Source organism: Sorex fumeus, unplaced genomic scaffold (assembly GCF_029834395.1).
Source record: "Sorex fumeus unplaced genomic scaffold, SorFum_2.1 ptg000044l, whole genome shotgun sequence".
Classification (NCBI taxonomy): domain Eukaryota; kingdom Metazoa; phylum Chordata; class Mammalia; order Eulipotyphla; family Soricidae; genus Sorex; species Sorex fumeus.
In genome coordinates this window covers 26,878,641-26,905,790 of record NW_026606101.1, presented here as the reverse complement: position 1 = coordinate 26,905,790, position 27,150 = coordinate 26,878,641, and the positions used below count along the sequence as shown (strand labels likewise).

The following is a 27,150-nucleotide window of genomic DNA, read 5'->3' as shown; positions in this document are numbered from 1 at the left end:
AAGGAAATGTACCTTTAATTTGACATTAGTAAAAGCTAAAGGTGTAGTCCATTTTTTCCCATTCAAATTCATAGACTCCAACACCCTCTCTTTCTCTCCTGCAACTGACCATTTCCTAGTTCGCTAATTGAGGATTGGACAAATAAAGTTAAACTGACCCATGGAAATGACATCAAGTGGTTGCTGGATCATAAACCCCTGCCTCAGTTGCTTTGGATCTTCCATAAAATTGTGTCATAGGTGGGGCTGGAGTAATAACACAGCGGATAGAGTGTTTGCCTTGCACGCGGCCAACCTGGGTTTGATTCCCAGCATCCCATATGGTCCCCCCCCCCCCCCCGAGCACCACCAGGAGTGATTCCTGAGTGCAGTGCCAGGAGTAACCCTTGAGCATCGCCAGATGTGACCAAAAAGCAAAAAAAAAAATCGTGTCATAGGTAAAATGAAGACACATGTTAAGAACTGAGCTAGAAGGCCCGGGAGACTGTACAGGAGAGAAGGTGCCTGTCTTCCATGCAGCCAGTCCCACTGCGTCTGGCACCTAGAGTCCCTCAGCATGGCAAGGCCTGAACAGCTTCCTCTAATAGCCATGATAGGTCCTCGGGATCTTTTAAACAGCTCACTCAAAAAGCATCAAGATAGAAAAGGGCCATTGATAATATATTTGTAGAGCTTTATCAATATACCAGACATTTCCTTCTTTTTCTTTTCTTTATCTCCTTTTTTTTGGAGGAGGGGGGCACACCTGGTGGTGCTCAGGGCCTGCTCCTGGCTCTGCTCACTCTTGTTTTTTGATAACTCCTGTCAGGTTTGGAGGACCACATAGGGTGCCAGGGGTTAAACCACATGCAAAGCAAGTGCCTTATACTATCACTCTGGCTCCTGTGCCAGATATTTCTGAAGAAATAAGTGTGCCATTATCAAATCCTCAAAGAGTGTTAAGTATAGGAAGCAAACTCTGTTTTCATGTTAATTTTAAAAATTGGTGAATTTAGCACACAAGTTGATGCAAGGACTATGTGTTGGGGGACAGGAAAGGGTACACCCAGTGGTTATCAGGAACCAGCACCTGACTCTGTACTCAGGGGCCACTTCTGCCTCTAGGAACAGGGACAACACTTGGCAGTGCTTGGGGGGATTGTATGTGTACTAGGATTCAAATCATTGTTTTGGCCACCACATGGAAGGCATTAACTTCTGTACTATGTCCCTAATTGATAGAAAAAACTGTAAAACGTTTGTAAGGGGGGTAGTGGCATACCTGGTTGTCCATGGGGCTTACTCTTCTTTCTTGGCTTTTGAGGTCACACCTCTCAATACTGAGGGATTACTTGTGGCTCTGCACTCAGGAATTATTCTTGGCAGTGCTCTGGGGACCATACGGGATACAGGAGATGAAATTTGGGTCAGGTGCATGTAAGGCAAATTTCCTACCCATTGAACTATCACTCTGGCCTCTTCGGCCAACCCTTGGCTCTGCACTAAAGAATTAACCCTATGGGCATTCCTGGAAATTGAGTTTCCATTTGACCCTATAATACCACTTCTGGAAATACATCCTGAGGGTGCTAAAAAGCACAGTAGAAATGACATCTGCACCTGTATGTTCATTGAAGCACTATTTACAATAGCCAGAATCTGGAAACAACCCAAGTTCCTAAGAACAGACGACGGGTTAAAAAAAAACTTTGGTACATCTACACAATGGAATACTATGCAGGTATTAGGAAAGATAAAGTCATGAAATTTTCTTATAAGTGGATAGTCATGAAGAGTGTCATGCTAAGTGAAATGAATCAGAAAGAGAGAGACAGACATAGAATGACTCTACTCATTGACGGAATATAAAATAACATGAGACTGACACCTAAGGACAGTAGACACAATGGCCAGGGATATTGCTCCATAGTTGGAAGCCTGTCTCTTGAGCTGGGGAGAAGGCAACTGGAATAAAGAAGGGATTACTAAATCAATGATGATTGGAGGGATAGTTCAGGATGGGAGATGTGTGCTGAAAGTAGATAAAGGACCAAACGTGATGGCCTCTCAGTATCTATATTGTAAACCATAATGCCCCAAAGTAGAGAGAGAATATGGGGAAAATTGTCTGCCATAGAGACAGGGGAAGGTTTAGGACGGAGACTTTGCTGGTGGAAAATGTGCACTGGTGGAGGGATGGGTGTTCAATCATTGTATGACCGAAACTCAAACATGAAAGTTTTACAGCTGTATCTCACAGTGATTCAATTAAATAAATAAATAAATAAATAAAAACAGTCCCGGCAGGCTTGGAGGATGGGGTGTGGAAGAAGCAAATGAGAAGCAAGGACTCAGGCCCAGATCTGCCATGTGCAAGTCAAGTGCCTTACACTCTATACTATCTCACTGGTTTGAAGACTTTTAAACTTGATGTTTTCATACTACTGCTCATAATTATATGGTGAACATAGTATATTCTCAGGTTCCACCATAAATATTCCCACTGAATCTAGGATGATAGATATATTAGTGCCAATGTTGTTCAATAGATCTGGGAAGTCTGATGTATGTCTCTTGTAAACTGCACCTGAGACACTGCTTTAAAGTCTCTCAGGGGAAAGCGGGGAGAGAAGGGTGGGGATAGTTTGGAGTGGTGGGAAGGAAACAAGGGACACTGGTGATGGAAAATTACACTGGTGGAGGGATGGGTGTTGGAAAATTATGTGACTGAAACCCAATCATGAACAGCTTTGTAATGCTCTATCTCATGTTGATTCAATAAAATAAAAAAGTAGGGGGGGGGGAAATTAAGAAATTTAAACAAAAATAAATAAAAATTTAAAAACTAAGTCTCTCAGGGCTGTAGTGATAGTATACCAGGTAGGGTGTTGATCTTGCCTGAAGTCAACTCTGGTTCCATCTCCAGCTCCCTATATGATCCTCTGAGCACTCCAGAAGAGATCCCTGAGCTCACAGCCAATAGTAAGCTCCAAGCACGTGGAGTGGGGCCCAAAAAGTAAAATAAGTAAATCAGATTCAGGTTACTCAGTCTGAGTCTCTCTGACTCAGGTTACTTAGAGTGTTTGTTCTTAGAAAATTGTGTGCAGGGTGGGGGGTGGGAGGGATACTGGGATCATCAGTGGTGGAGAGTGGGCACTGGTGGAGTGATGGATACTCAAGCATTGTATGACTGAAACACAAGCACGAAAGTTTGTAAATCTGTAACTGTACCTCATGGTGATTCTCTAATCTCTGTATCTCTGTATCCCTGTCATCCCATTGTTGGTTGAATTACTCGAGTGGGCGCCAGTAATGTCTCTATTCCTCCCACCCTTGAGATTTTATCAGCCTCTCCTTACTCATCTTTCTCAACGATTGGGGACTCTTTCAGGGTCAGGGGAATGAGACCTGTTATTATTATACTGGTTTTGGCATATCGAATACGACACAGGAATCTTTCCAGGGTCTACCCGGATTCACTAATAAATTTTTTTTTTAAAAAAAGAAATTCCTAGAAAAAAGAAAGAAAATATGTGTGTGCCCAGGGCATGTGGAATTCACCTACATCTGTACACACAGACTGCTGCCTCTAACAGACATGGAAGCTTGTTGCTGTCTTTCCTTCTATTCTTCATTCACAGTTCTCTGATGTCTCCCCATGCAGCTTTCCCAAATCATTTGTTAATGAAAAGACTGGACAGCTGGTGGAATAAGAGATGGTTATAATGAAATTATTTCTCATTCTAGAAAATAGATGGTCCCTGCCCTTTAGACCACTTCTTTGAAAGCTAATTCCCTGGGATGGGAGACCCTGCAAAGAACTCCAACCTGAATTTATTTGTTTATTGTTGTTGTATTGTTTGTTTTTAGGGGTCTACACCCAGTGTTGCTAAGATCTTACTCCTGGCTCTGTGCTCAGGGTTCACCTCTGGCAGGGCTCAGAAAAACATGCAACATTAGGAATCAAACCCCAGTAGACTGCATGTAATTCAAGTGCCTTACCTGCTGTCCTGTCTCTCCAGTACTCTGACTAGAATTTAAATCAAACTCACACTCCGCACCCCCTTCCAAAGGAATCTGTATGTGGTTCATGCAGCCTGATTTTTCCAGACAAACCGACCAGCAGTCAATCCCACCATCCTTTTGTGCCTGGAGGTGTTTGCATTTAAAACCCCCGTAAAGAAGAAAAATGACAGAGAAAGGAGTAATTGAGCATCTGTGGTTTCTCTATTTGGTTTTCTTGCCATTGCTGAGTTCCAGAAGCAGTGCAGCTACGGGAGATTGATTGGGTACAGGAGCAGCGAGAGATGCAGGAGAGTGACAGTGGGCATGAATGGGGCGTAGGACTGAGGCTCAGGATAGAGTCTGCCTCTCTGACCACCCTACATTCTCTTCCCAGAAACCACCACCCTCTGTTTAGTCAGGAAGCTCCTTTTTCTTTTTTTGTAGGTGATCATAGAGAAAAAGACAGAACTGAGAGAAATAAGGCAAGGTTCATGAGATCTAATGTCAGGAGTTATATAAAGATGATGTGACTAATAATAACAGCCAGAGTGAGACCTGGAAGATAGTACAAGGGGAAAAAGCATTTGCCTTGTATACAGGAAGCCCTGGATTCAATCCAGCACCACTATAGTTCCCTGAGTCTCAGCAGGAGTGATTCCTGAGCTCAGAGCCAGGAGTAAACCCTGAGCACAGCGCCCCTAAACAAAAACAGAAACAAAATATTAACTAATGATGATAATGTAGCTTATTACATACACTGCATATCACAGTAGGAAAAGTTCCATTAATCTTGAGACTTAAAAGATTTGGATTCTAGGCTGGGGAGATAGTATAAGAGTAAAGCCATTTGCCTTATGACTCTGCCTACACCAATTCTATGCCTACCATCACATTTGATCCCTGAGGACCACCAGGGATCACTTCCAAGCACTGAGCCTGAGAAAGGTTCTGAAGATCACCAGGTTTCGCCCACTACACACACACACACACACACACACACACACACACACACACACACACGAATTATGGATTCCAAGTATTAGAACTATAGTTCACATGACGTACTACATGCCTTGCATGTGAAAGACCTGGTACTAAATGAACCACTTCCCCCAGCCTCCTAGGAGTGACCTTGATGACGCCAACATGATTGCTGACTCCTAGAACCTGAACCTATCAATCCAGTACCTGTGGACTTCCTGGACGCAGGTGGATGTGGGTTCTATTTTAAAAAGGGAAACAGTGAAGGGGGAACCAGAGATAATAGAAAGGTAGATGCTTGCCTTCAAGCCTCTAATTCAAGTTCAGTTCCTGGCAATACAGCTAGTCCCCTGAGAAAAGGTCAGCAATAGCCACTGAGCACAGTAGGTGTGACCCCAAACACCATGCTCCCCAAAACAGTGGGTGTAGGGCAGAGAGATAACTCAAAGAGCTTGGGCACATGCCTTATATACACAAGGCCTCAGTTCTATGCCTAGCACACATGATTCTCTGAGCACTGTAGGTGTAGCCTGAGAGGCCCCAACATTTATGGAGATCTCCCACAGAAACAAGAGCAAGAAGGAAATGTGGTTTCTAGAAAGATTTAGTCAGCTTAGACACAGGAATTTGACCACAATAACGCTTTTACAAGGAGCTACTGCACTTTGTTCATTTTAGAATGGCAGGTGTATGCGTTGTTTGATTTCCTGTCAGTTCTTTTACTACAGACTCTAAGTTGTCAAGTTTATTGATATCCAACTTGTCAAGTTTGAGGTGTGGGCATGAGAAGTTCACAGATAATAGGAGTAAACAGTTGGGACCAATGACCAGCACCAAAGGTCTTTCTTTTTCCTTGTATAATGGTCAACTTTCATGAGATATCAGACCTTTCCCTTCCCTAGTAAACAATTTAAGGTCAAACATGGAGTTTAACAGAGCAATAGACAACTGGTCATTGAAACAGCAACTAGCTGTTAGAACTGTTAGAATAATTAGAACTTTCTGGGACAAAAAAAAAATCTTTTAAGGATTTAGGGAGATGAATTCATGGGCTGTCTCTCATATGTTGACGTGTGTGGCAGGGAGGAGTTTCCCATTCTGAACCAGAGAAAAAGGATATCTACTACCTACATTCACTTTTTCTACAAAACCAATTTTTAGAAAATAAGTGAAATTTGGCTGGGTAGTGGAGGGACAAATGGAGATATTACTGGCACCTGCTCGAGCAAATCAATGAGTATCAGGATGTCAAGTGATCAAGTGATCAAGTGAAATTCAGCTATGTATATTTCTCTAAGAAATTTCTGCAATTGACTTCACATTTCAAAGAAAACTAAATCTAGGATACCTAATTCAGGGCACTTTTTTTTACAGTGAAATGCCAAGTTATCAAAGCATCTGAAAAAATATTAGACTAATCCTTCAAGAGGTGCCATTATTTAAGTAACTTATATTTGCCAAAATATATCCATTTTTTTCACTTAAAAGAATTTTTTTTTGTCTTTCTTCTTGGAAAAGTGCAAAATCCTCTCTTCCATTCCCCTTTCTCCTCTCGATGCCAAACTAAGCTTTTACATTTTGTGTTCTTGTTTCAAGAAAGCAACCAGACATTAGACAGTAGAGGTTTTTAATTCATCTGGAAAAACACAAACTCACATGGTTGATTCTTCAGGTTCCTTTACTTATACCTGACATACTATGAAGTCCAAGCAACTCTGCAGAGTTACACTAAACGGGTTCTTGTGCTGCAAAGTCACTGGGTGCAGGTAGCAGTGAAACATTCCCAAGACAATCACTAGACATGCAGAATGCCAGCCAGAAGCAGGGATCACTTTCAGGATCTTGCTGCAGGGAGCATGAGGCTGTATTTATTGTGTAGATTAAGCCAGCTGTGTTTAAGGAAGCAATCACTCCTTGTTCTTAAGAACCTTAAGGAGTATCTTCCCCAAAGCAGTGTATTTCCAAATCCTAAACTTTGGAGCTAGATACCTCCGCGAGTTGTGTGTGTTGCTCTTTGGAGAGTCAAAGCCAAGCCACCATGAGCATGAAAGATGGCTGACACCCTCCCTCCATCGTCCCAACAATGAGAGTTGCCATTTGCTCCAGAAATTCAGAAGAATCCCTACCCCATCCCTGGTTTTAAGCATGGATGCAGGTCAAGCAAGCCTTTGATAACCAGGCCTATGGGATTATAGCTATGTTGATAGATCCCATGTATAAGGTGAAAAGTGCTTTTTGTTTCTCTACCTGATCCAGCTGGGGAAGGAAACTTGGGGGTCCCTGCCATTATGGCCCTAGCCCATGTGCTTATACTGGGATCGGTCCCTAGGAATCTGCACCTGGTTGGCAGTCATTTTGAGGTGAACATGGTAGATTGCCAGCGTAATCACAATGACAAGGCCCAAAATGATCCCCAAAATCAGGGGCAAGGTTTCCTCCAATTGCTCCCGTTCATCCACTGGACATTTATGCTCTGAAATGAGAAAGAGGAAGAAAGCAATGAGTTCCTGTCAAAATATTATGAATCACAAGTTCTCCTATGAATAAACTATTTGTAATATTGGGAAAGATTTCTCGAATAACCTTTAGAAAGACTTCCTTCTTAAAGGTAAAGGTAAAGGCCCTCCCGTTGATCGTCGATTTGCTCGAGCGGGCCCAGTAGCAGTCTCCATTGGAGACTTTGTTGTTACTGTGTCTGGCATATCGAGATACTCTCCGTAGCTTGCCGGGCTCTCCGAGAGGGGTGGAGGAATCAAACTTGGGATGGCCATGTTGGCCGCTTGTAAGGCGAACGCCCTACCGCTGTGCTATCGCTCCTTCTTAAAAATAATTTTTAAATTTTCATGAAGGACTGTGATTTATGAAGTTATTAATTGTTAAGTTTTAGACATATAATATTTGAATACCAATCCCATCTTTTGAAAATATATTTCCCCAATAGTCCCCTCATATTTCTTGCTTTAAGATTTCTGCATAGGGGCTGGAACAATAGCACAGTGGGTAGGGCGTTTGCCTTGCACATGGCCAACCCAGGTTTGATTCCCAGCATCCCATATGGTCCCCTGAGCACCGCCAGGGGTAATTCCTGAGTGCAGAGCCAGGAGTAACCCCTATGCATTGCATTGCCGGGTGTGACCCAAAAAGCAAAAAAAAAAAGATTTCTGCATAATATCAACTAAAAATTTATCACTTAAATAAACAAAAAGTATCACTTTTAGAGCAGGTGTCAACAACAAAATAGCCAGATAATTTATTTAACTTTCCAAAAATTTGCCTTAGATACAACCAATATACTAATATATTCCTTATTGTTGATTTTTGGACTTTATTTTCAGTTGTTGGGCAACATTCAGAGTTGCTCAGGGCTTACACCTGATTTGGCCTGTGGATCACTCCCGGGGGGGCTTGAGGAACCATTTGGACACTGAACCCAGTTTACCCACTTGCTAACAAGCAGCTTACCTACTTTCCTATCCTCTCTACCCTCCTTATTTTGTTTTTAAGCTTTTTTATTAAATATATATGTGTACGTATATATTTAGAGAATGGCAAGCAAATAAATGCAGTTTAGAAAAAGACTGAAGATAAGTGCTGCCAATAATATGGATCAACTAGAAATCATACACAGTAGGAAAAGTTACAACTATTTTTGTTTAAAAAATAAAAAACATATATGAGCTTCTAAAAAAAGCAAATAGATAAGCCAGCACTTTATTTCTAGTAATTAACTCAAGCATAATCACTGTCACTGTTCTCCCGTTGTTCATCGATTTTCTCGAGCGGGTCCAGTAACGTCCCCATTGTGAGGCTTTGCTGTGAAGGTGAGATACTCTCCGTAGCTTGCCAGGCTCTTGGAGAGGGGTGGAGGAATCAAACTCGGGTTGGCCATGTTGGCTGCATGCAAGGCAAACACCCTACCCCCTGTGCTATCGCTCCAGCACAAGTCAAGCATAATAATGAAAACATATAGAGACTTAATCAGTCTTTATAGAAGCTTTATTCATAGTTACCTAAAATGAAAGATGGCCAAAATAACCCATAAAATTAGAATGGAAAACTTAACTGGTACATTATTACAAGGGAATATTTATCAGCAACAAAATGAAATGAGCTACAGTGATGCAAAATTCATTATCCCAAAAACACTAAAAATTGAGAGACAGTTGTCTGACGTATAACAGTGTATGACATTTGTAAGAAGTTCAAGAGCAGGGAAATTAAGTGTATGGTTATTAAAATCAGAGAAATGCCTACATCTGGGAAGGAAGATGCAGGTATTCATGTGTATTAAAGCATACTTGTTATATCTTGTTTTTGTTGTTTTGGGACCACAGTCAGCTATGCTCAGGGCTTACACCTGGCTCTGCACTCAAGTTGACTCAAGAGACCATATGGGGTGCTGGGCATAGAATAGAGTTGGCAAGCCTATACTATGCACTGTACTATTACTCAGGCCCCAGCATACTATATTTGGATCTATATTCAGGTTGCACAAATGCAAGTACAGGTAAAACTACCTCTGTTCAGGAGTGGGCTCACAGACTCCCTGAGCACTGCCTAAGAGTCACACCACCAAATTATACACTGAGCTTAAACTTTGGGTTTGTGCTTTAATATATGTAAAATTATACAACAATTTGGGGGATGGGACTTATACACAGTTGTGCTTAGGCCTTCCTCCCAGCTCTGCACTCAGAGATTACTCCTGGAGGATTCAGAGGACCATATGATGTGCCGGGAATTGAACCTGTCATAACTCCTGTGCTATCTCTCCAGCCGCTACACTACAACTTTTTTTTTTTGCTTCTTGGGTCACACCTGGCAATGCTCAGGGGTTACTCCCGGCTCTGCACTCACCCCCCCGGCAGTGCTCAGGGGACCATATGGGATGCCGGGGATCATACCCAGATCGCATGCAAGGCAAATGCCCTATCCACTTTACACTAAAGTTTTTTTTAAAGAAACTGTAAAGTTTAAGAAATTTCACAAATGAATATCTCATGTAACCAGCAATTCAGGGTTAATTCCTTCTATGCTTCCTAAAATTCAGAATAGTTTTAGTACCTTGTTCCATATAATCATAAAACATAATTTTTGCTCACAAAATTTCAGAACCACTTTCCAGAAACAGGCACGTATTGATTCAGGCTCCTTTGCTCCTGTAGGTAATTTGTCCTTTTCACCAAACTTTGAAGTCAGAACTTGAGAAAACAAGCCATAGGTATTTATCCCCTTAAATGGACCAAGGTCTTGAGTCTAGAAGACCTGGTAAACCTTCATTATGCCCCACTCTTTTCCAGGCTTCTCCAGAATCCTCGTTGACATAGTTATTCTCTCCTCGCTTGAGACCCACAGAAAAGAGGATGAAACATGAGTACTTCAGATTTTCCTCAAAAATAGTAAGAATATGGTAATGTGTATGCAACAGTTTTTTTTAACTCTACTTAATGTATCCGGTTCCTACATTTATCTTCAAATTATAAATCAAAAATTGCTTCATTTATCCCCCAATTCAGATACAGTTGACTTGAATGACATAATTTCAGCTATGTGGATCCAATTATATGGAATAGTTTTAGTAGCTTGTTCATGTTTATATACATACATATGTGTGTACAAATATATGTACTCTATAGGTTCAGAAATCACAAATATAATCAGCTAAAAATATCAGCTAGTTAAATCTGGAGAAGCAGAACACACAATTTCAAAAGGTCACTTCTAAGTTATATTCAATTGGCTACTTGCAGGGGTCTCTTGCCCTCATCACCATGTTGTTCAAGGGTCAATGTTATTATTAGCAGATTCATTCTTTTTTATTTGTTTGGTTTTGACCTTTTTTGCTTGTTTTTTTTTTTTATTTTACTTTAGGTTACATGTTTATAAAACTGTTGACATTCATGGTCAGTTACCTCACCTTAATACCATTAAAGTGTCACCCACATCTCCCATTCCCTGACTTACCTCCAGTCTACCTACTTCCCACTAATATGGTGAAACTCAATTTACAGCCCAGGATTTGTTATTAATTGATACTGTCTATATCTTTTGTTTTATTTTCCTATCTTCCAGTGATGAGTGAAATATTTCAGTGTTTGTCCTCCCTCTGGCTTACTTTGCTCAGCTTGACATTCTCCATTTCCATCCAAGGTGCAATGAACTCCATGTTTTATTTTTTTTTTCTTGTGGCACTACAGTATTCCATTGTGTTTATGCACCACACCTTCTCTATCCATTGGTCTTTTGTTGAACATTTGGGTTGTTGTCATAACATGACTACTGAATTAAGCACTATAATGAACATACAATGATATGTATGTATCTTTTCAAGTTAGTATTTCTATACTTCTGGGGTTAATAATCCAAAGTGAAATCACTGGATCATGGAAGCTCTATTCTTAGTTTTTTTGTTTGTTTGTTTGGGTTGGTTTTTTTGTTTTTTTGTTTTTTTGTTTTTTGCTTTTTGGGTCACACCCGGCAATGCACAGGGATTATTCCTGGCTCTGTACTCAGGAATTACTCCTGGCGATGCTCAGGGGACCATATGGGATGCTGGGAATAAAACTCAGGTCAACCGCGCGCAAGGCAAACGCCCTACCCGCTGTGCTATTGCTCCAGCCCCCATCTATTCTTAGTTTTTGAGAAGTCTCAATAATGTTTCCATAACAGCTAAACCAGACAACATTCTGGCCAGAGAGACAGTACAGCAGGTAGGGTGATTGACTTGCACATAGCTAACCCCAGTTTGATCCCCAGAACCTAATATGGTACCCAGAGCACCCTCAGGAATTATCTGTAAGCACAGAGCCAAGATCAGCCCAGAACACAACCAGTTGTGCCCACCCACCCCCAAAAAGACATTATTTTCATAAATAGGAAGTGAGGTTTTTTTAACCACACCCACACCAACACTCTATTTTTTCTAATAATTTTGATATATGCCATTCTTACTAGTATGAAATGATACCTTATTTCTGTGGGTCCGTGCTGTGACTGAGATAGAACACAGGACCCCAAGTTTCATGCCAGCCATACATTCTAGCTCCTTGAACTCTTTACTTGGTCTCTATAGATTAAAAAAATATTTTAGCCAAAATTTTTGCAAAAATTAAGAAGCTATTTGTGTTAGCTCCTTTCTACTTACTACAGAGACATTAAAAATAATTAATAGAGAAACTTTGTTTATTAGATTCCTTTCTAAAGAGTCTCATTCCTTGAGTATCAGTCTGTAGTCAATATACTCATCACTCCAGAGAGGGGACTCTTAGTATGAGAGGCAGACACATGCCCCAGGCTCTATAGGTAGAGGGTGTTTTTTTTTTTCTAGTCTACTACAGTGTCTCTTTGGATTGAGCAATGAATAAAACTGAGGCCTCCTGGAGAAGACATTTTAACATCAAAGCTTATTTGCTTTCCATGCATAGATACACAGTCACCCTTGTAATGTGGACCAACATGGATCATGGCAGGACTTGCTAGATCCCATTATGCTAGCTGCAAACATTTTGTTATTCATAATAAATTTCTATTACTATCTCCAAGTTTATGTTAATAGATGACTTTGGGAAAGTCATGAGGTCATTCCTGAAATAAAGGATTAGAACTTTCAGCCCCAACCTTCTAAGTTCTAGGGAGGTGGCAGTGGTTAGAAATTGAGTTAAATTGCCAGTGGTCAATCATTTAGTAAATTGTATCTCTGTAACAAAGTCTCCCTAAAATTCCCAAACAGAAGAATTCTGGGTGAGTCTTAGTGAACCCCTGGAGATGCATGGGCAGAAGGGTTAATTGAGAAGTCATTGAAACTACTTTCCTACCCACCCGCAACCCATACCTTGCCCAATTAATCTCCATCTATCTGTTCTTTGTAATGATATTGGATCATCTAGCAAGTAAACTCTCTTAGTTTTGTGAGTAGCTCTTGCAAATTACAAACCCAACAAGGTTGTGGGAACCACCTATCTATACCTGGTCAGTAGGAACCCCAGATAATTACCTGAAGAAAGGAAGCAACCTTGTAGGGTGAGCCCTTAAGATCTGATTTCCAGGTGAATCATGTCAGAATGGAGTTGACTGAAGAACACCCAATAGCTGTACTTGATAGTGTGATAAAAACATTCACACTTCATAACTAGTATCAGATCATAATTGTAATACCCTTTCAATTAACCTTTCCATTTGGGGGCAGAGGGGCTTGAGTGATTAACATCTGATAGTGTTCAGAAGCCACTGCCTCTTCAGTACCATCCAGTGCAGCAGCTTGAACCCAGGCCTCCTCCTGCATGCAAGCATGCACTCCAGTCCATTGAGCCATCAATGAATAATTTTGGTGTTGTTCTATCAAATAACATCTTACATTCCATCCCTTAAGGAAGAGATAGAAACAAAACATGATGCATCTTGGTTTACAAAGATGGTGAAGTGCTGCTGTGTTTCATTTCTTAAAAATTTGTTTTGCTGTTGCCATTTGAAAAAAAATTAACAAAACATCCCACTGAAAGTGGGTGACAGCAAGGAAATTTGGAGCTATAGACTTCAACAGTTCTTGGGAAATTAAATAGATTTTTAAAACTATCAAGAAAAATATTGAATTCCCACCCTTAACCACCCCATCCACTAAGTGCTCAAATAAAAATGGTTTCCTGACTTGATTCTTCCTTATGATCTATTCCAAACCCCATATTGCTCTGGAAACCAAAAGTGTGTTCATACTGTTCCAAAAGTACATAAATAGCTGACATAATGTCAGGCTAGTCCTGCTTCTTATTCATCCCAATTATGGTGATGACCCTGTGCTTTACTGTAGGAAACAGTTACTAATGTTCATTTATGTAGGACTCTACTCATTAGGGTCTTTCATAATGCTTGGACTACTCATTGCAGTAGCTTTTTTTTTCTTTTTGGGTCACACCTTTTTAAAGTCAAAAGGATTCTAAATTTTAAAATAATATATCACTAAAGGCATTTAAGAGATATTCTAAACCCATAAAAGAACAGAATTTCTGGGCTGGAGCAATAGACCAGTGGGTGGGACATTTGTCTTGCACTTGGCCAACCCGGGTTCAACTCCCAGCATCCCATATGGTCCCCCGAACATCACCAGGAGTAATTCCTGAATACAGAGCCAGGAGTAACCCCTGTGCATCACCGATGTAACCCAAGAAGCAAAAAAAAAAAAAACCCACGCACAATTTCTCTTGGACATTTTTAGCTTTTGCTATTTTTCAGTTTCTTCTGACTTTTTATTTGACTGTTTTTTTTTTATTTTGGAAAGTCAGTGTTCTCAAGCTTGTCTCTACGCCCCAAAAAGTAATATAGTACATTACAACTCAGAAGATGCACATATGCAGAGAACTAAAACCAAGGCTTTACAAAATAATAGTTATCTTTCCATAGATCATCATTATACTCTACATTATTCTCTTTCAGTTAAAATAGCTGGTCACAACTCACTAAAGCAGAAGTTGCCATCATTTTTGTGCCACTGTGATAAAGCTATGAAATCCTCCTCAGAGGAACACTTATATAAATTAAATGGATAAAGATAAGATAGACTGGATTACCAAGGAAACAAATTTTCTGGAAGTCTGATTATCAAAATAATTTATTGTTCTTTGGGGCTGGAGCGATGGCACAGCAGATAGGGCCTTGCATATGGCCAACCTGGATTTGATTCCCAGCATCCCATATGGTCCCCCGAGCACCGCCAGGAGTAATATCTGAGTGCATGAACCAGGAGTAACCCCTGTTCATTGCTGGGTGTAACCCGAAAAGAAAAAAATTGTTTTTGTTGGGGGGAGGGGACTCCCCACTGGGGCTCCTGAGGGGCCTATCCAGGCAATTCTGAGCCAAGCAGGCATGTAGATCATGTGAGGACAAAATGATATGGTGATGCTAAGGTCCATCACTCCTTGGAATTATGAAGGCTACCCCAGTAGGGCTCAGGGGCCTCCAAATCAGACACAGCAGTGCTCAAGGGCTTCCAGGGCTACACATGGTTATACTTAGGGGACCACATATTATCAGTGATCAAACAGGGGTTGGCTCCACTCAAAGCATGTGCTGTAACCACTGTACTAAACTTTATAACCCTCAAAATAATTTAAGAATAGTGGGGATATAGAAATTTGTATTTCTTCACTTGTATATTTGTGTCATAACTGAAAATCAGTGAGAACTTTTAATAAATATTGCTTTGAAAATATATTAAAAAACTTATATGATATTAAACTGTTTATAATTTTAGCGTCGGAAAAATAGTGTAGTGGGTAAGATGTTTGTCTTACAAGCAGCTAGCCCAGGTTCGATTACCATACAGTCCTTCAAATTCACTAAGAGTGATCGCTGAATGCAGAGCCATATTTAAACTCTAAGAATAGCTGGGTGTGGCCAAAAACAAATAAACAAAGCATAGGCACAAATAGATAAATAAAATGCCTATAGTTTCTACTGGAGACAAAGTCTTAGGTACTCTAATACCTCTTTGGGCTGCTACCTTCAAATAGAATGAAAGGAAAAGTGAAATATTAATCATAAATTAATGAAAATAAAGATGCTAGTTTTTCCACTGAAATTTGCAACACTCTTAATTATATCCACAAATCCTATGGGATCGAGAGCTTAAAATTTTGTGCAATATAATTGATTATAGAACTTGGATTAGAAGTAACACCTTATCCCTCCACCAGAAAGAAGAACATCCATTTCCTTAGCCTAGTCAAGCATCCAAATCTGAATGCTCACAATGTCAAACTCCCTGTCCATAGACATAGGTCTTTGAATTCCTCATACACCTGCACTGACCGCATTCAGGATTCTTGAGTGCTCCAAACAGGGCACAAGGTTGGTGGTCTATGATGGGTAAGGCAACAATCATCCTAGTCATTGGAAAGTATCAGATGACAACATATTAGAAAACAGTAGGGCAATCTGTTTCTAGTTACCAGGTGCCATGGAAATCCCTCAGTATCATAAACCCAAGGAAAAATACCTATTGAGATTCTAATTCTTCTTAGGTTCTGCTTTCTAGGTATACATAAGATTTCATTTTGTTTAGCTTTCTTTGTTGACCACAGTTCATAACTTGTGCTTATTTCCTGAAACAGACTACAAGAAATCTTCACTGTACCCCCAAATAAAGAGCTTTGAGAGGAGTAGTGATTCAAGAGGTAAGTACCCTACTGTCTCCTGCTCTGAATACTCCTGTTCAAGGAGCAAAAGCCTTCTGGGCTGAACTTCCCTCCACTGTATGAGGAAGCAGCTGGAGGAAGACATTTGCCCATTTTTCCTGATATTCTCTGGGTTGTCTGAATACTGGCCTCATAACCTCAGCAAAACATATGCTGTATACTGAGAAGTGAGCTTTGGAGAAAAGCAGACATTCACCTAACTATAACCTCTAGTGATTAGAAAAGGGCATTGAAAGCAATTATGTATTGGCTATAAATAAGACATACAAAAGAAACCATTGTATAGACTTTTTTCTTAATATGCATAGGAAACACTAAGTTTCCATGCTGTTTTCATACGTAGGTTTTCACATTGTCCTATGGAACTACTATATGTCTGGAAATTTCACTCATAGGAAAATATCCGAAGAACACAAAAACACCAACTTGAGAAGATAGATACACACCTGTATTCATTGTAGCAAAGATCTGTTTACAAACCAAATATCCGAAGATTAATGAGTGGGTACAGAAGTTATGCTACATAAATACACAAAGGAATACTATTCAGCTATAGAAAAAGATGAAATTTTGCATTTAACAATGGACCTAATATCACCAAGGGCTAGGAAGTAGACAGCAACAATCTTACAGATAGTGGTGAAGGGATAGTAGTATTTTGATAGTGTGTATGCTGTGGTAATATTGTGTCCCTAAAGCATACAAACATTTACACTCATGCCAAACACAGTAACAACAAAGTCTCCAAAGGAGACGTTACTGGGCCCGCTCGAGCAAATTGACCATCAATTTGAGGGCCTTTACCTTTACCTTAGTTCATTTATTTAAAAATTTGAGAAAAAATTTCAAAGTTAAAATTTGTAAATGAAGCAACAATAAAAAAGCAGTTTTCTACTAGACTGTAGCCATGTATAGGGCAGAGATTCAAGTAAACCTGTCCCTACAAATAACAGAAAGGGACAGTGGTATGGTCTTTATACTCTACCATTCACCATTCTCACATGTTCTACTAATAGGTTTTGACAGACAAGGTTACCAATATTGGAAGGCTCAGAAAATCAACCTCTTCCTACCTTACTGACTACCAATGGTGAAGGGTTAATAGAAGCTAAGTCTCAGGTAAGACTACATACATTTTCCCTAACCCTCTGATACACATTCTACATTTCCGGTTTGAGCCCTAGGCCACAATGGTCGACTTCCTATTAACGCATCTGTGCAGGTTGCCTTGCCTGCTTACATCTCCCTTTCATGCTTAGTTACTTACTAGTGGTTTTACATATTTAATATTATAAAGAAACTACTTGTGTCAACATACTCTGCTTCTGAGAGAACACAATCAAAGCCAGAAGTAGACTCTGAGCACTACTAGAGGTAACCCCTCAGAAACAAAATTACTGGAATTTGAAGTTATAAACAGCAACTTCCCCAATCACTACTGCTCCTCTAAACCTCTAAACCTGAGACTCCTGTAAACAACAGTATATTTGGAACCAGATCAAGAGTATAATGAATTGGGCACTTACCTTGCATGTGGCTGACCCACATTAGTTCTCCCCACCTGATACCACTAGGAATGATGATCCCTGAGCACAGAGCCAAGAGTTAGCCCTGAGCAAAGCTGGATAGCCCCAAAACCAAAAAACAAACATAAAAAATAACCTAAGAGTACATAAATTGGCAAGCCTCATCTATATTGTCCTCTAGTCTAGGACTTCCCTTGACCTCTCTCTTTTCTATATGCTGGTCCCCAAAGTATTGAGAATGTTTATGGACAGTTTTATGATGTGACAAGATTCTATTCTCATGCAACCTTGACCAAGTACCACCTGACAAAGCTTGTTATATGTTAAGATGTTGTATGTTAAGATGTTAAATGCAAGCTTATTATATCTTACTGATCTATATTTTTCCTTGATGAGCTCAAAATCACTGGAACCCTTTATATAGTGTTCCATAAACAAGCAATAGCACTTACCAGTGAACTTTTTGGAAAAGGAATATTGGGTCCTTGCTCCCAGACCTAACAAGGGATACTGCTTGCTAATAAGCTTCACCTAATGATTTCTGTGTATCCTCAAATGGAGATAGCTATATTAATTGAATTTTGTTGGAGATCAGTGCAGTAGCTAAGTTCAGTGTATTGAAAGGAATTTGTGGAATAAAAGCATCAATGTTTATTTAGGCTGCTTTTAGTCCCTCTTCAATGTCCACTAACTCATTTAATGAACCTTTCCTAGTTTATATTGGTCGGTTTTGTTTGGGGGCCATACCCAGCAGCAGTGCTCAGGGCTTATTCCCAGCCCTGGGCTCAGGGATCATCTCTCCTGACAGGAATCAGGAGACCATATATATGGTACCAAGGATCAAATACAGGGGATGGCCACTTACAGTGCCACTTACCATCATTCTGGCGCAGACCTTTTCTAGCTTTTTGCCAAGTTTATTAAGGGGACAAATGTAAAATGGGCAATTGGTTGATATAATCCCTGACAAAAAGTTTAGATTCCTCACTGGAAGTCCTTATGTGGTAGATTCTACTGGACCATGGCTGTGAACACACACACACACACACACACACACACACATCACATACACACACATACATCTGTACACACCCCTGCAATGGGTATGCAGATACCTGATTCTTCTATTCGGTCAGGCTCAACTCTCACACACACAGAGAACTGGTCAAAACATCCAGAGTCTCCAGAGCATGTCTACTATGGGGAAGACCCTGTCCTTTTCCTGGGAAGGCACCCTAAAAGGAATTTTAGGGATTCTACCAGATGAATAAAATAATCTATTACAAAACACAGTGGGGGGCAGGTGCTGAGAGGCACAGATAGGAGGAGCCAGGAACAAAAGAACCCGAGTCACACAAAGGCAATTCGATTCAGTGAGTGATTCTGAATGAGGCTTGCCTCCTCCCAGGAGCCTGGAGACTTGAGCCCCAGGGCACCATACAGAAGAGAACATCCTAATTATTACCCAGAAAAACCCGGGTGAGACAAGTGCAATTTGCTTGCACTTAATATATCTGCTTTTTGGTAGTTATATAGGCTTACAAACTCCCTTTCAATTCAACAGTCACTCCTCCTGTCTGGGATTGTTGAGGAGCTATATGCTGCCTTTTAAACAAAAGAAAGTCTTAACTCCACATCATGAACTTCACTAATTTCTAGGGAAGTAGCTCTTGTTTTTATAAAGAAAGTGTTTCTGGAATCCTAAACATCTAGGAATTTTGATTTCTTAGGAACTAAAAGAACTCAAGAAAGGCTGTGTTTATGATGAAGAGCTTGTAAGACAGGAATTATAGCCACATATCACCAAGAAATAAGGACGGCAAAAAAGCAAGATATCTAACAGCAATTAGAAACTTTTAAAAGTATCCCACTAAACTCAAAATACCTACGGTGTGGCCTGATAACTACACAGCCCAATACTTTCATAACAAATTTCTGAATGTCAACAATCACAAGCCAAATTACATTTAACATGCTGAGCATTTAATTTTAAGGAAGATATTGATTTTTACATTTTATAAATGCTTCTACATTTAGTTTTCAATGTTAGGGTCATGACAGATTTGGTTTCAATTCATAAGAAGTACATTAAAATAGAATAGCATCCTTTCATAAAATTAGAAACATGTGTCACTATTTTATTAAAAGTATTTCATCATGACTGTTCAGCATTCCAATCATTTAAAAGTCATATTAATTGAATACACAACTTCAGAATACAAAATTCAGTCAACATTAACTGGACATCTGCTGTATATCAAGTGCTGTACCATTAAAAAATACAAGATAAACAAGAAATAAAATGTTCAGTCTGCATTAAGGACAATTGAATTTAGGAATTCTCACAATGACTTCTGAATAATCATGGAGGGAGTGGATTCTATTCAGTAGAGTTTGAAAGGGGGTATGGTATTTCATGAAAGCTGAATTCCTTGGAAAATGATTTGCTTGTGAAACAGTTGGTGACTTCCTTCTATACTTTTAATAATTGGGTTTACCTGATATCCCCAAGAAAATAGGAAATCACCCATACAGAAAACAGAATCTTTCTCCATTTCTCTATTCCATTTTCACCAAAAGAAATAAACAAAATATCAGACTAACAATCTTCTTCAGAAAAAGGAGAAAACAAGTAACTGAGGAATTCTTTTACCTCACACTTGCCATTAAACATTACTGCAGAAATGTGGCCTCCCTTCAGTCTTGTGCATGCTGGGATGCAGAGAACCATGAGATGTCCTGACCTTGCCCCAGGTATATCCTGCCTGATCCCCTTTCAGAGGCTAGAGTAGTCTCAGAAGAATTCTCCTTTACATCTAAGAAATATCAGTTTCCCTTCCTCCTTCTGGGGGTCTCATGTTCTTCCCCTTAAAGGCTAGTACTAAAGGAAGCAAGCTTCTCTAAGACATATATATATATATATATATATATATGTATATATATTGTGTGTCTAGCACACACATACATGCCTTATGAACCACAGAGGCTCTGGAGTAGAACTACAGATAGAAAGGCCTGATAAAATGGGGGAAAACTGAAACCTAGAAAAGCAAAGGCCCTTAGTCAACCTGTACTCTCTAAAAAGCTACTTGAGTCATTTGACTGTTTTGCCCTGGAAAATTTGCATCAATTTTTTAAAGATGGTTATTTTCATAACCTCTATCCCTGCATTCTGGAAAGTAAACAAGGGAAGATGATAAGATGTTAAAAAGAGGAGAAAGGAAATTAAAAGTAGAAGAATGAGAAGAATGGCAGCCAGCCACACATGCTGGGGGAAAAGGCAGCTCAGATAGAGAAGGGAGGACCAAATAAAGGGTATTGGGAGGATCCTCCTAGGATGGGAGATGTGTGCTGAGAGTAGACTCTAGACCAGCCGTGATTGCCACTCAATGCCTCTTTTGCAAACCATAGCACCCAAAAGGAGAGAAGAACAAGGGGGAATGCCCTGCCACAGAGGCAGGGTGGGGGGATGGGATGTGGGAGGGATACTGGGATCAGTGGTGGTGGAGAATGGGCACTGGTGGAGGGATAGGTATTCGATCATTGTATAACTGAAACCCAAGCACAAAAAATTGTAAATCTACAACTGTACCTCATAGTGTTTCACTAGTAAAAATCTAAATTTAAAAAAAAGTAGAAGAAAGTGGTTAAAGAAGGAAGGAAATGAGAAAAAAAATGAAGAAGTGAAAGGAAAAAAGATGGGTGTGGGGGAGGGGGAATAGCTCTTGAGGAAAGTTGGTGCAACGCCATTGGTTTTCATCACTGAAAAAAATTATATGGAGCAATAGTGTCATGCCAACCTTGAATCAAGTGGTAAAAAACTGGGGCTTTTTCCACATCTAACCTGAAGTTAACCTTTCCCTTCCCTCTCCCCATTTCCTCCTCCCTTCCTTATAAACCTACCTTCACTGAAGACAAAATCAGAGATGATGTCAAAGGGCTGGATGTGAACTGCAGACAGGATCATGGTGACTGTCTTCTGTGGATCGCTGGAAGCCAGGGAAATAGTCTGCTGTGCTTGACATTCATAAGACTTCCCAGCTGGGGTGACCAAGGCAGCGAGATGATGGGAGTTGGCTGTGTGCTTCCCAGCTGCAGAGAAAGCCCCGAGCAATGGTTAGGACTGCTCATTTGCAGAACATCCCCTGCTCCTAACCACAGTTTGCCCTTCTCTGCTCCCACCCCTCCTCTCCACCCCAGGTACTCTGTGGCACTCGCTTTGCTGAGGCTGGCATTTTTCAGATGGCATCAAGTGGTGATGGAAGACAAATGTCCCCACTTTGATGAGCAGGCACTCCTTAAATATTAATTTTAATACAGGAAAGATCACAGTGTGTACTGAAGAGATAGTAGAGCAGGTAGACACTTGTCTTGCAGGTTTCCAACTGGGTTTGATCCCCAGCACCATATATAGCTCCCCCAGTACCACCAAGAATAAGCCCTGAGGAGAGTCAGGTGTGACTCAAACTCTCCCCCACCAAAAATAACAATGATACAAAATGCAACTACTTTTACTGAATAAAAATCTAACAACAGATATTTCAAAGACACAAAACTGTGATTTGGTTTGGCACATTTTACATAGTCTCAACAAAACATGGCTGACTACAATACTATGGGAAAAAATGTCCTTGAGCACATAGCTGCCCTCCGGAAGTCTGCCTCCTTTTCTCCTTTTCTGGCTTAAGATTATTCTTATGACACAACCTTTTTGTGATCTACATTAACACAAATACTTGAATATGAATTTTGATCAAGAGAGGAAAATGTCCTTTTTACTAACATGATAAGGAATTAAATGGATGAGAAAACACACTCTTGTCATCTCATCTCTTTCGTAAAAAACGTTTTTCTAATCAATTTTCCAATGTTTGAAGGTCTCAGTATGAGTAAATCAGACTATATGCCGAATAAATGAATGAATGAAACATGGTCTTTGATGGTGCCCTCAATAGGGAGCACGATATTTGGTGACAGCTTATTCCTCTTGCCATGCTCTTTTTGAGGACTTGGGTGAGCTGTTGACATGTGGGGCAGGTAAGCTCATAAACTAGAACTAATCAGAATCCCCTCTAGGATGGCTTAAATCAGTGAGGAGAGTCTTTGAGCCCTGTAGACATAAACAAAAAAATACTGACACCCATCATCTGCAGACTGGAAAGATGGCATAATGCCCTTTGAAGGGACAGGCCTGAGAAGAAAACCAAGGATGTAGAAGAAAATGAAACACAGTTTTTTCCTTCTCTGTACTCCATTAAAGAACGCCTGGTCTGTGATCCTGTAGCAATCCAGAAAGATGGGCTCATAGGGGAAGCTTCATCCAGACTCAGGCCAAGGGGATAAGGCCCCCAGCTCCTCAGGCCAACGGATCCTGGAAAACCTACTAATCATGAGACCAAAGAACTGACCATTGGGGCTGGAGAGATAGAGCAGTAGGTAGGGTATTTGCTTTGCATGCAGCCTATACCCGGAATCCTATATGGTCCCCTGAGCACCACCAGGAGTAATTCCTGAGTGCAGAGCCAGGAGTAACCCCTGTGCATCGCTGGGTGTGATGAAGAAAGAAAGAAAGAAAGAAAGAAAGAAAGAAAGAAAGAAAGAAAGAAAGAAAGAAAGAAAGAAAGAGAGAAAGAGAGAGAGAAAGAGAGAGAGAGAGAGAGAGAGAGAGAGAGAGAGAGAGAGAGAGAGAAGAGGAACTGACCATTGCTCCTTCACCTTGGGAAAAAAAACTTAGGTCGGAATTGGTCTGGGAGAGAATTTAACAATTTCATCCCTGCACTTCCTTTGCTTTTCCCCCAAGCTTTCTTCCCAGTCCTGTTGTCCTCTACTTACCACGGACTGCATCTTTAAAATGGGTCTTTTCTGATGAGTCGTAAACAAATTGGACTTTGCTGAGTCTCCAAGTCCCCTCAAGTCCCTTGGAAGTGTTGTGAGTTTCCTGCGGGATGGGGGAGGAGGGGAGAACAGAGCGTCAGCAGCCCAGGACTTCTGGGGGCAAGAACCTGGGGAAGGGGTGACCACTGTCTACACCCTTCCCAGGTCTGCACCCGCTGTGGGCACGCCGCAGGCAGTTACCTTGACAAACAGCAGTTTGAGCGTGTATGCGCCATCCACCCAGAACACCTGCAGCTCCGACTCATTGTGACCACAGCGGCCTTTCACCTCAGCTCCCCGTGTCAGTGAGATATCAGCCTGTTCGGTGATCAACTGGGAACACAGACGCCCCGTCCCCGCTCAGCGCGCCCGGCCCCAGGAGGGACGGTAAAGGGCAGCGCGTCCAAACTCCGGGCTGCACGCCTGGGCGCTCCTTTGCGCCCGCTCCCAGGTCCGGGAACATGCGGTTAGATGCTCTACGTGCAGACCCCCGCGGTAGGGAAGCCGAGTGAGAGAGGGTTTACTTTCAAAGCAGGCAGGGCGAGCAGAGGCGTTACAAGCCGGAACCCCCATGCAGCATTCAGGAGCAGCCTGCAGGGGCACAGGGCGGAAGGCGGGAGACCTGGGTCTTCAGAGGGCCTGGAGGGAGGGTACCCTTCGGCCCCGGAGCCCTAGGAGCAAGCTGGAGGGGAAAAGGTTTCTTACATCCACATAATTGCTGGCCCACACATCATAAGGGACAATAAATTTGGCTGCAAACTCTGCCATGAGACACGTCGTCCCATTTTCCCGCACCACAAATATATCTTTTTCAGGGTTAGTGGAAAGGCCTGAGAGATTTTCCACTTCTTGTTCAGCCATGATTCGAGTCATTGTATCTGCAGGGAAAAAAATCCTATTGGTTCCAGGCTCAGCAAGCCCCTGTGTCTAGGGCACAAGAGTGGGGAGATGCCATGGTCTGCAAACAGGCTCTGGTTGCAAAAGTTCCCTGCTGCCTGCTGACGGCTGTGCGCTCTGCAAACCGTTTCTCTAACCTGATACCAACATCTCCACCCTGTTAATGCATATTTGTAACCGTCTTTCTTTTCCTTTGAAAGTCTTCCTAATTTAAAAGCCTATTGGCATTTTTCCCCCTCTGACCGCCCCCCCCCCCCCCAGTTTAAGCTTTTAAACCCAATCTTACCTGCCAATGCTCAATCCTACAAAACAGGCCCATAGAGCACTCTGGAATATACCATACAGGTGTGATCCTTTGGCATTGGCAGTAAGGCTTACCCCTCCCCGTCTCCCTCCAAAGAAAAGGGGGAGGTCCGCAAAAACGTCAGGAGGGGGGCACATTTGGACCTCAGACTACTGGCTCTACTCTGTAGGAAGAGGACACCTGTCCTTGCGGTCACTGAAACGCTACTCACGGAACAGCATCAGGAGAACTCGAAGTCTGTACACGCTGGAAATGGCTCTTCCTCGGAGACCCATGCTCGCCTGGCAGCGAATAAGACCAGCTGTGCCGCTGCGGAGGCCGCCGGAGAGGGAATCCCTCCAAGTCGCTGCCGCTGGAGTGAGCCCGGGTAAGCGAGGGGCGGGGGCTCCGAGAGGGAGGCGGAGGGGAGCGCGCGTTGTAAGGAGCGCAAGCCCGGAGGGGTTGTCCTGGAGGATGCCGCACCCGCCGGCTGGGGCTGTCTGAACTCCCGCGGATTCGCTCTGCGGAGGAAAGCACCGCGCCGCGAGGGAGCTGTCCACGGCTGGGAGTGCTGAAAGGAATAGGTAGTGTTGGGAGAGCTATTGTGGCTTGGTCGGTGTTGAGGGCCAATGAGATTTAGTGGGAGGGAAGAGGGGGTGCTAAAATTCTCCGCGAGTCTGTTTCCTGTTCTGCAATCGCAGCCGCAAAGATGATTCAGTCATGAGAAACTTAATAGCGCCCTCGGAGTTATTCAATAGCCCTTCCAGAGACAGTTACTAGGTAGTGTAGGTAATCTCATTGCTGGGATCCTGATTTTTTTCAAAATGATCTTGTTCTTGAAAGAAAACGATAGAGCACAAATTGTTACGGCTTCGAAGGAGGAGGAGTAGGCAGAAAGAGAGAAGGAAAATGCTATGGCAACAGTTCCCTGAATTTGGAGACGTCCCTTTCTCTCCCCTGCTCACAATGAGCTCATGGATTTAAACCTAAATTGACGCCTCCTCAAATGGGGTAGTCGTTGCAGAATAACCATTCAGTCTAGTTTTCTGAATTCAGATTTCTGGCTCAAGGGGTCTCTAAACTTTGGGGTCATCCACCATAAGATTGTGGCTGCACTCTCAAGAGGTACGTAAGTAAGCCTGAAGTTTCTGAGGTTTATATAGGGCCTCAAAACCAGTATCATCATGGCTATATACACATGACACACACCGTTATTACTCTGCAGCAACTGGGGAGTGGGCAGAGAAACAAATACTGCTAGACTAATTCTGGAATTTGTGTACTTGGTAACTTGCTTATTTTTATAAGTTTTTTGCTCAATAAATCAGTATGCAGATCTTTTAGCAATAGTGTTGTCCTCAATCATTGGTGGTGACGTTTCTTGCAGGCATTCTATTATATAAATAATATATTATGTCATAAAATGAGCAATGCCATACTAAGGGGGAAACCACATAGTCTTTTCATGTGCATTCTTAAATTTTATCTGCTTTTCTACCTTACAGGGTAGGCAAAGAATATATATTTCACTGTGATTGTACATACCTCCAGACACAGGCTTGTATATATTAAGTGACCTTCCAAATGTCACATGGTCAGTGAGAATTAAAATAGAAAATATCACATGCTTTAGCTCTATAGAGATCATCATTAGCCCTTATATAACATCTTGCCTCTAAAATATACCATATATTTGTTTTCATAAAATTTTTATTCAAAGACCAAATAACAAGATGAAAACTGAAATTCATAACACTAATTCACATTGCTGAAATATATATACCTCTATCTAATGTATAATATTTCAGCAATGAATTATTCTTCTATTTAAGCCCATTTCTGTACCAATAACTATATCAACAGCCATTCAAATTATAAAGTAATATTTAAAATTACACTATTTTTGTATTCTTATTTTTGTGTCTGCTTTTTGAATTGCATAAAAACAATTCTCACAAACTACACTAATGGTTATATCTAGAATAATTGCGGAAATGTGATTGATTTGAAATCAATAATTATTTATTGAAAAATATATATACACATGATAATATATTCTGTTAGCAATTGCTGTTATTTATTCCCCTGTTGTATTGTAAAAATTAAACAATTGGACATTTGTAAAGAGGCATTTATATTAATTTCCCTCCAGTACTTTAATGAGGAAATAAATGAATCGATTTCGGACAATGATTCCCTATGTATTTCTTTTGTGACCTTGTACAGACTTTTTTTCTTGGCCTGGTCTAAAACATTGGGAGCTCAGGAACTGACTAATTAATCAAGCGAGTCAGTGAATATAAACGCATTTAAAATAAAAGACAGGTTAACTTAATACAAAAATATGAGATAATATTCTACCACTTAAACCGCTCCCTATCTTTATACTTGGTGCTTTGGATACCTAAAGATGAACAGG

The 27,150-nt window shown here is 41.1% G+C and overlaps 1 protein-coding gene across 1 annotated transcript; it reads right to left on the bottom strand.

Moving 5' to 3' along the window:
- Positions 1-6,575: 6,575 nt before the first annotated feature.
- LAMP5 (lysosomal associated membrane protein family member 5) lies at positions 6,576-25,222 on the bottom strand. The gene is made up of 6 exons (XM_056121622.1): positions 24,964-25,222; positions 24,257-24,429; positions 23,753-23,884; positions 23,510-23,615; positions 21,581-21,769; positions 6,576-7,438 (listed from the first exon to the last, which is right to left on the bottom strand). Exons 1-6 carry the CDS (start codon positions 25,025-25,027, stop codon positions 7,260-7,262), a joined length of 843 nt encoding a protein of 280 aa, XP_055977597.1. The 5' UTR covers positions 25,028-25,222; the 3' UTR covers positions 6,576-7,259.
- Positions 25,223-27,150: the final 1,928 nt, after the last annotated feature.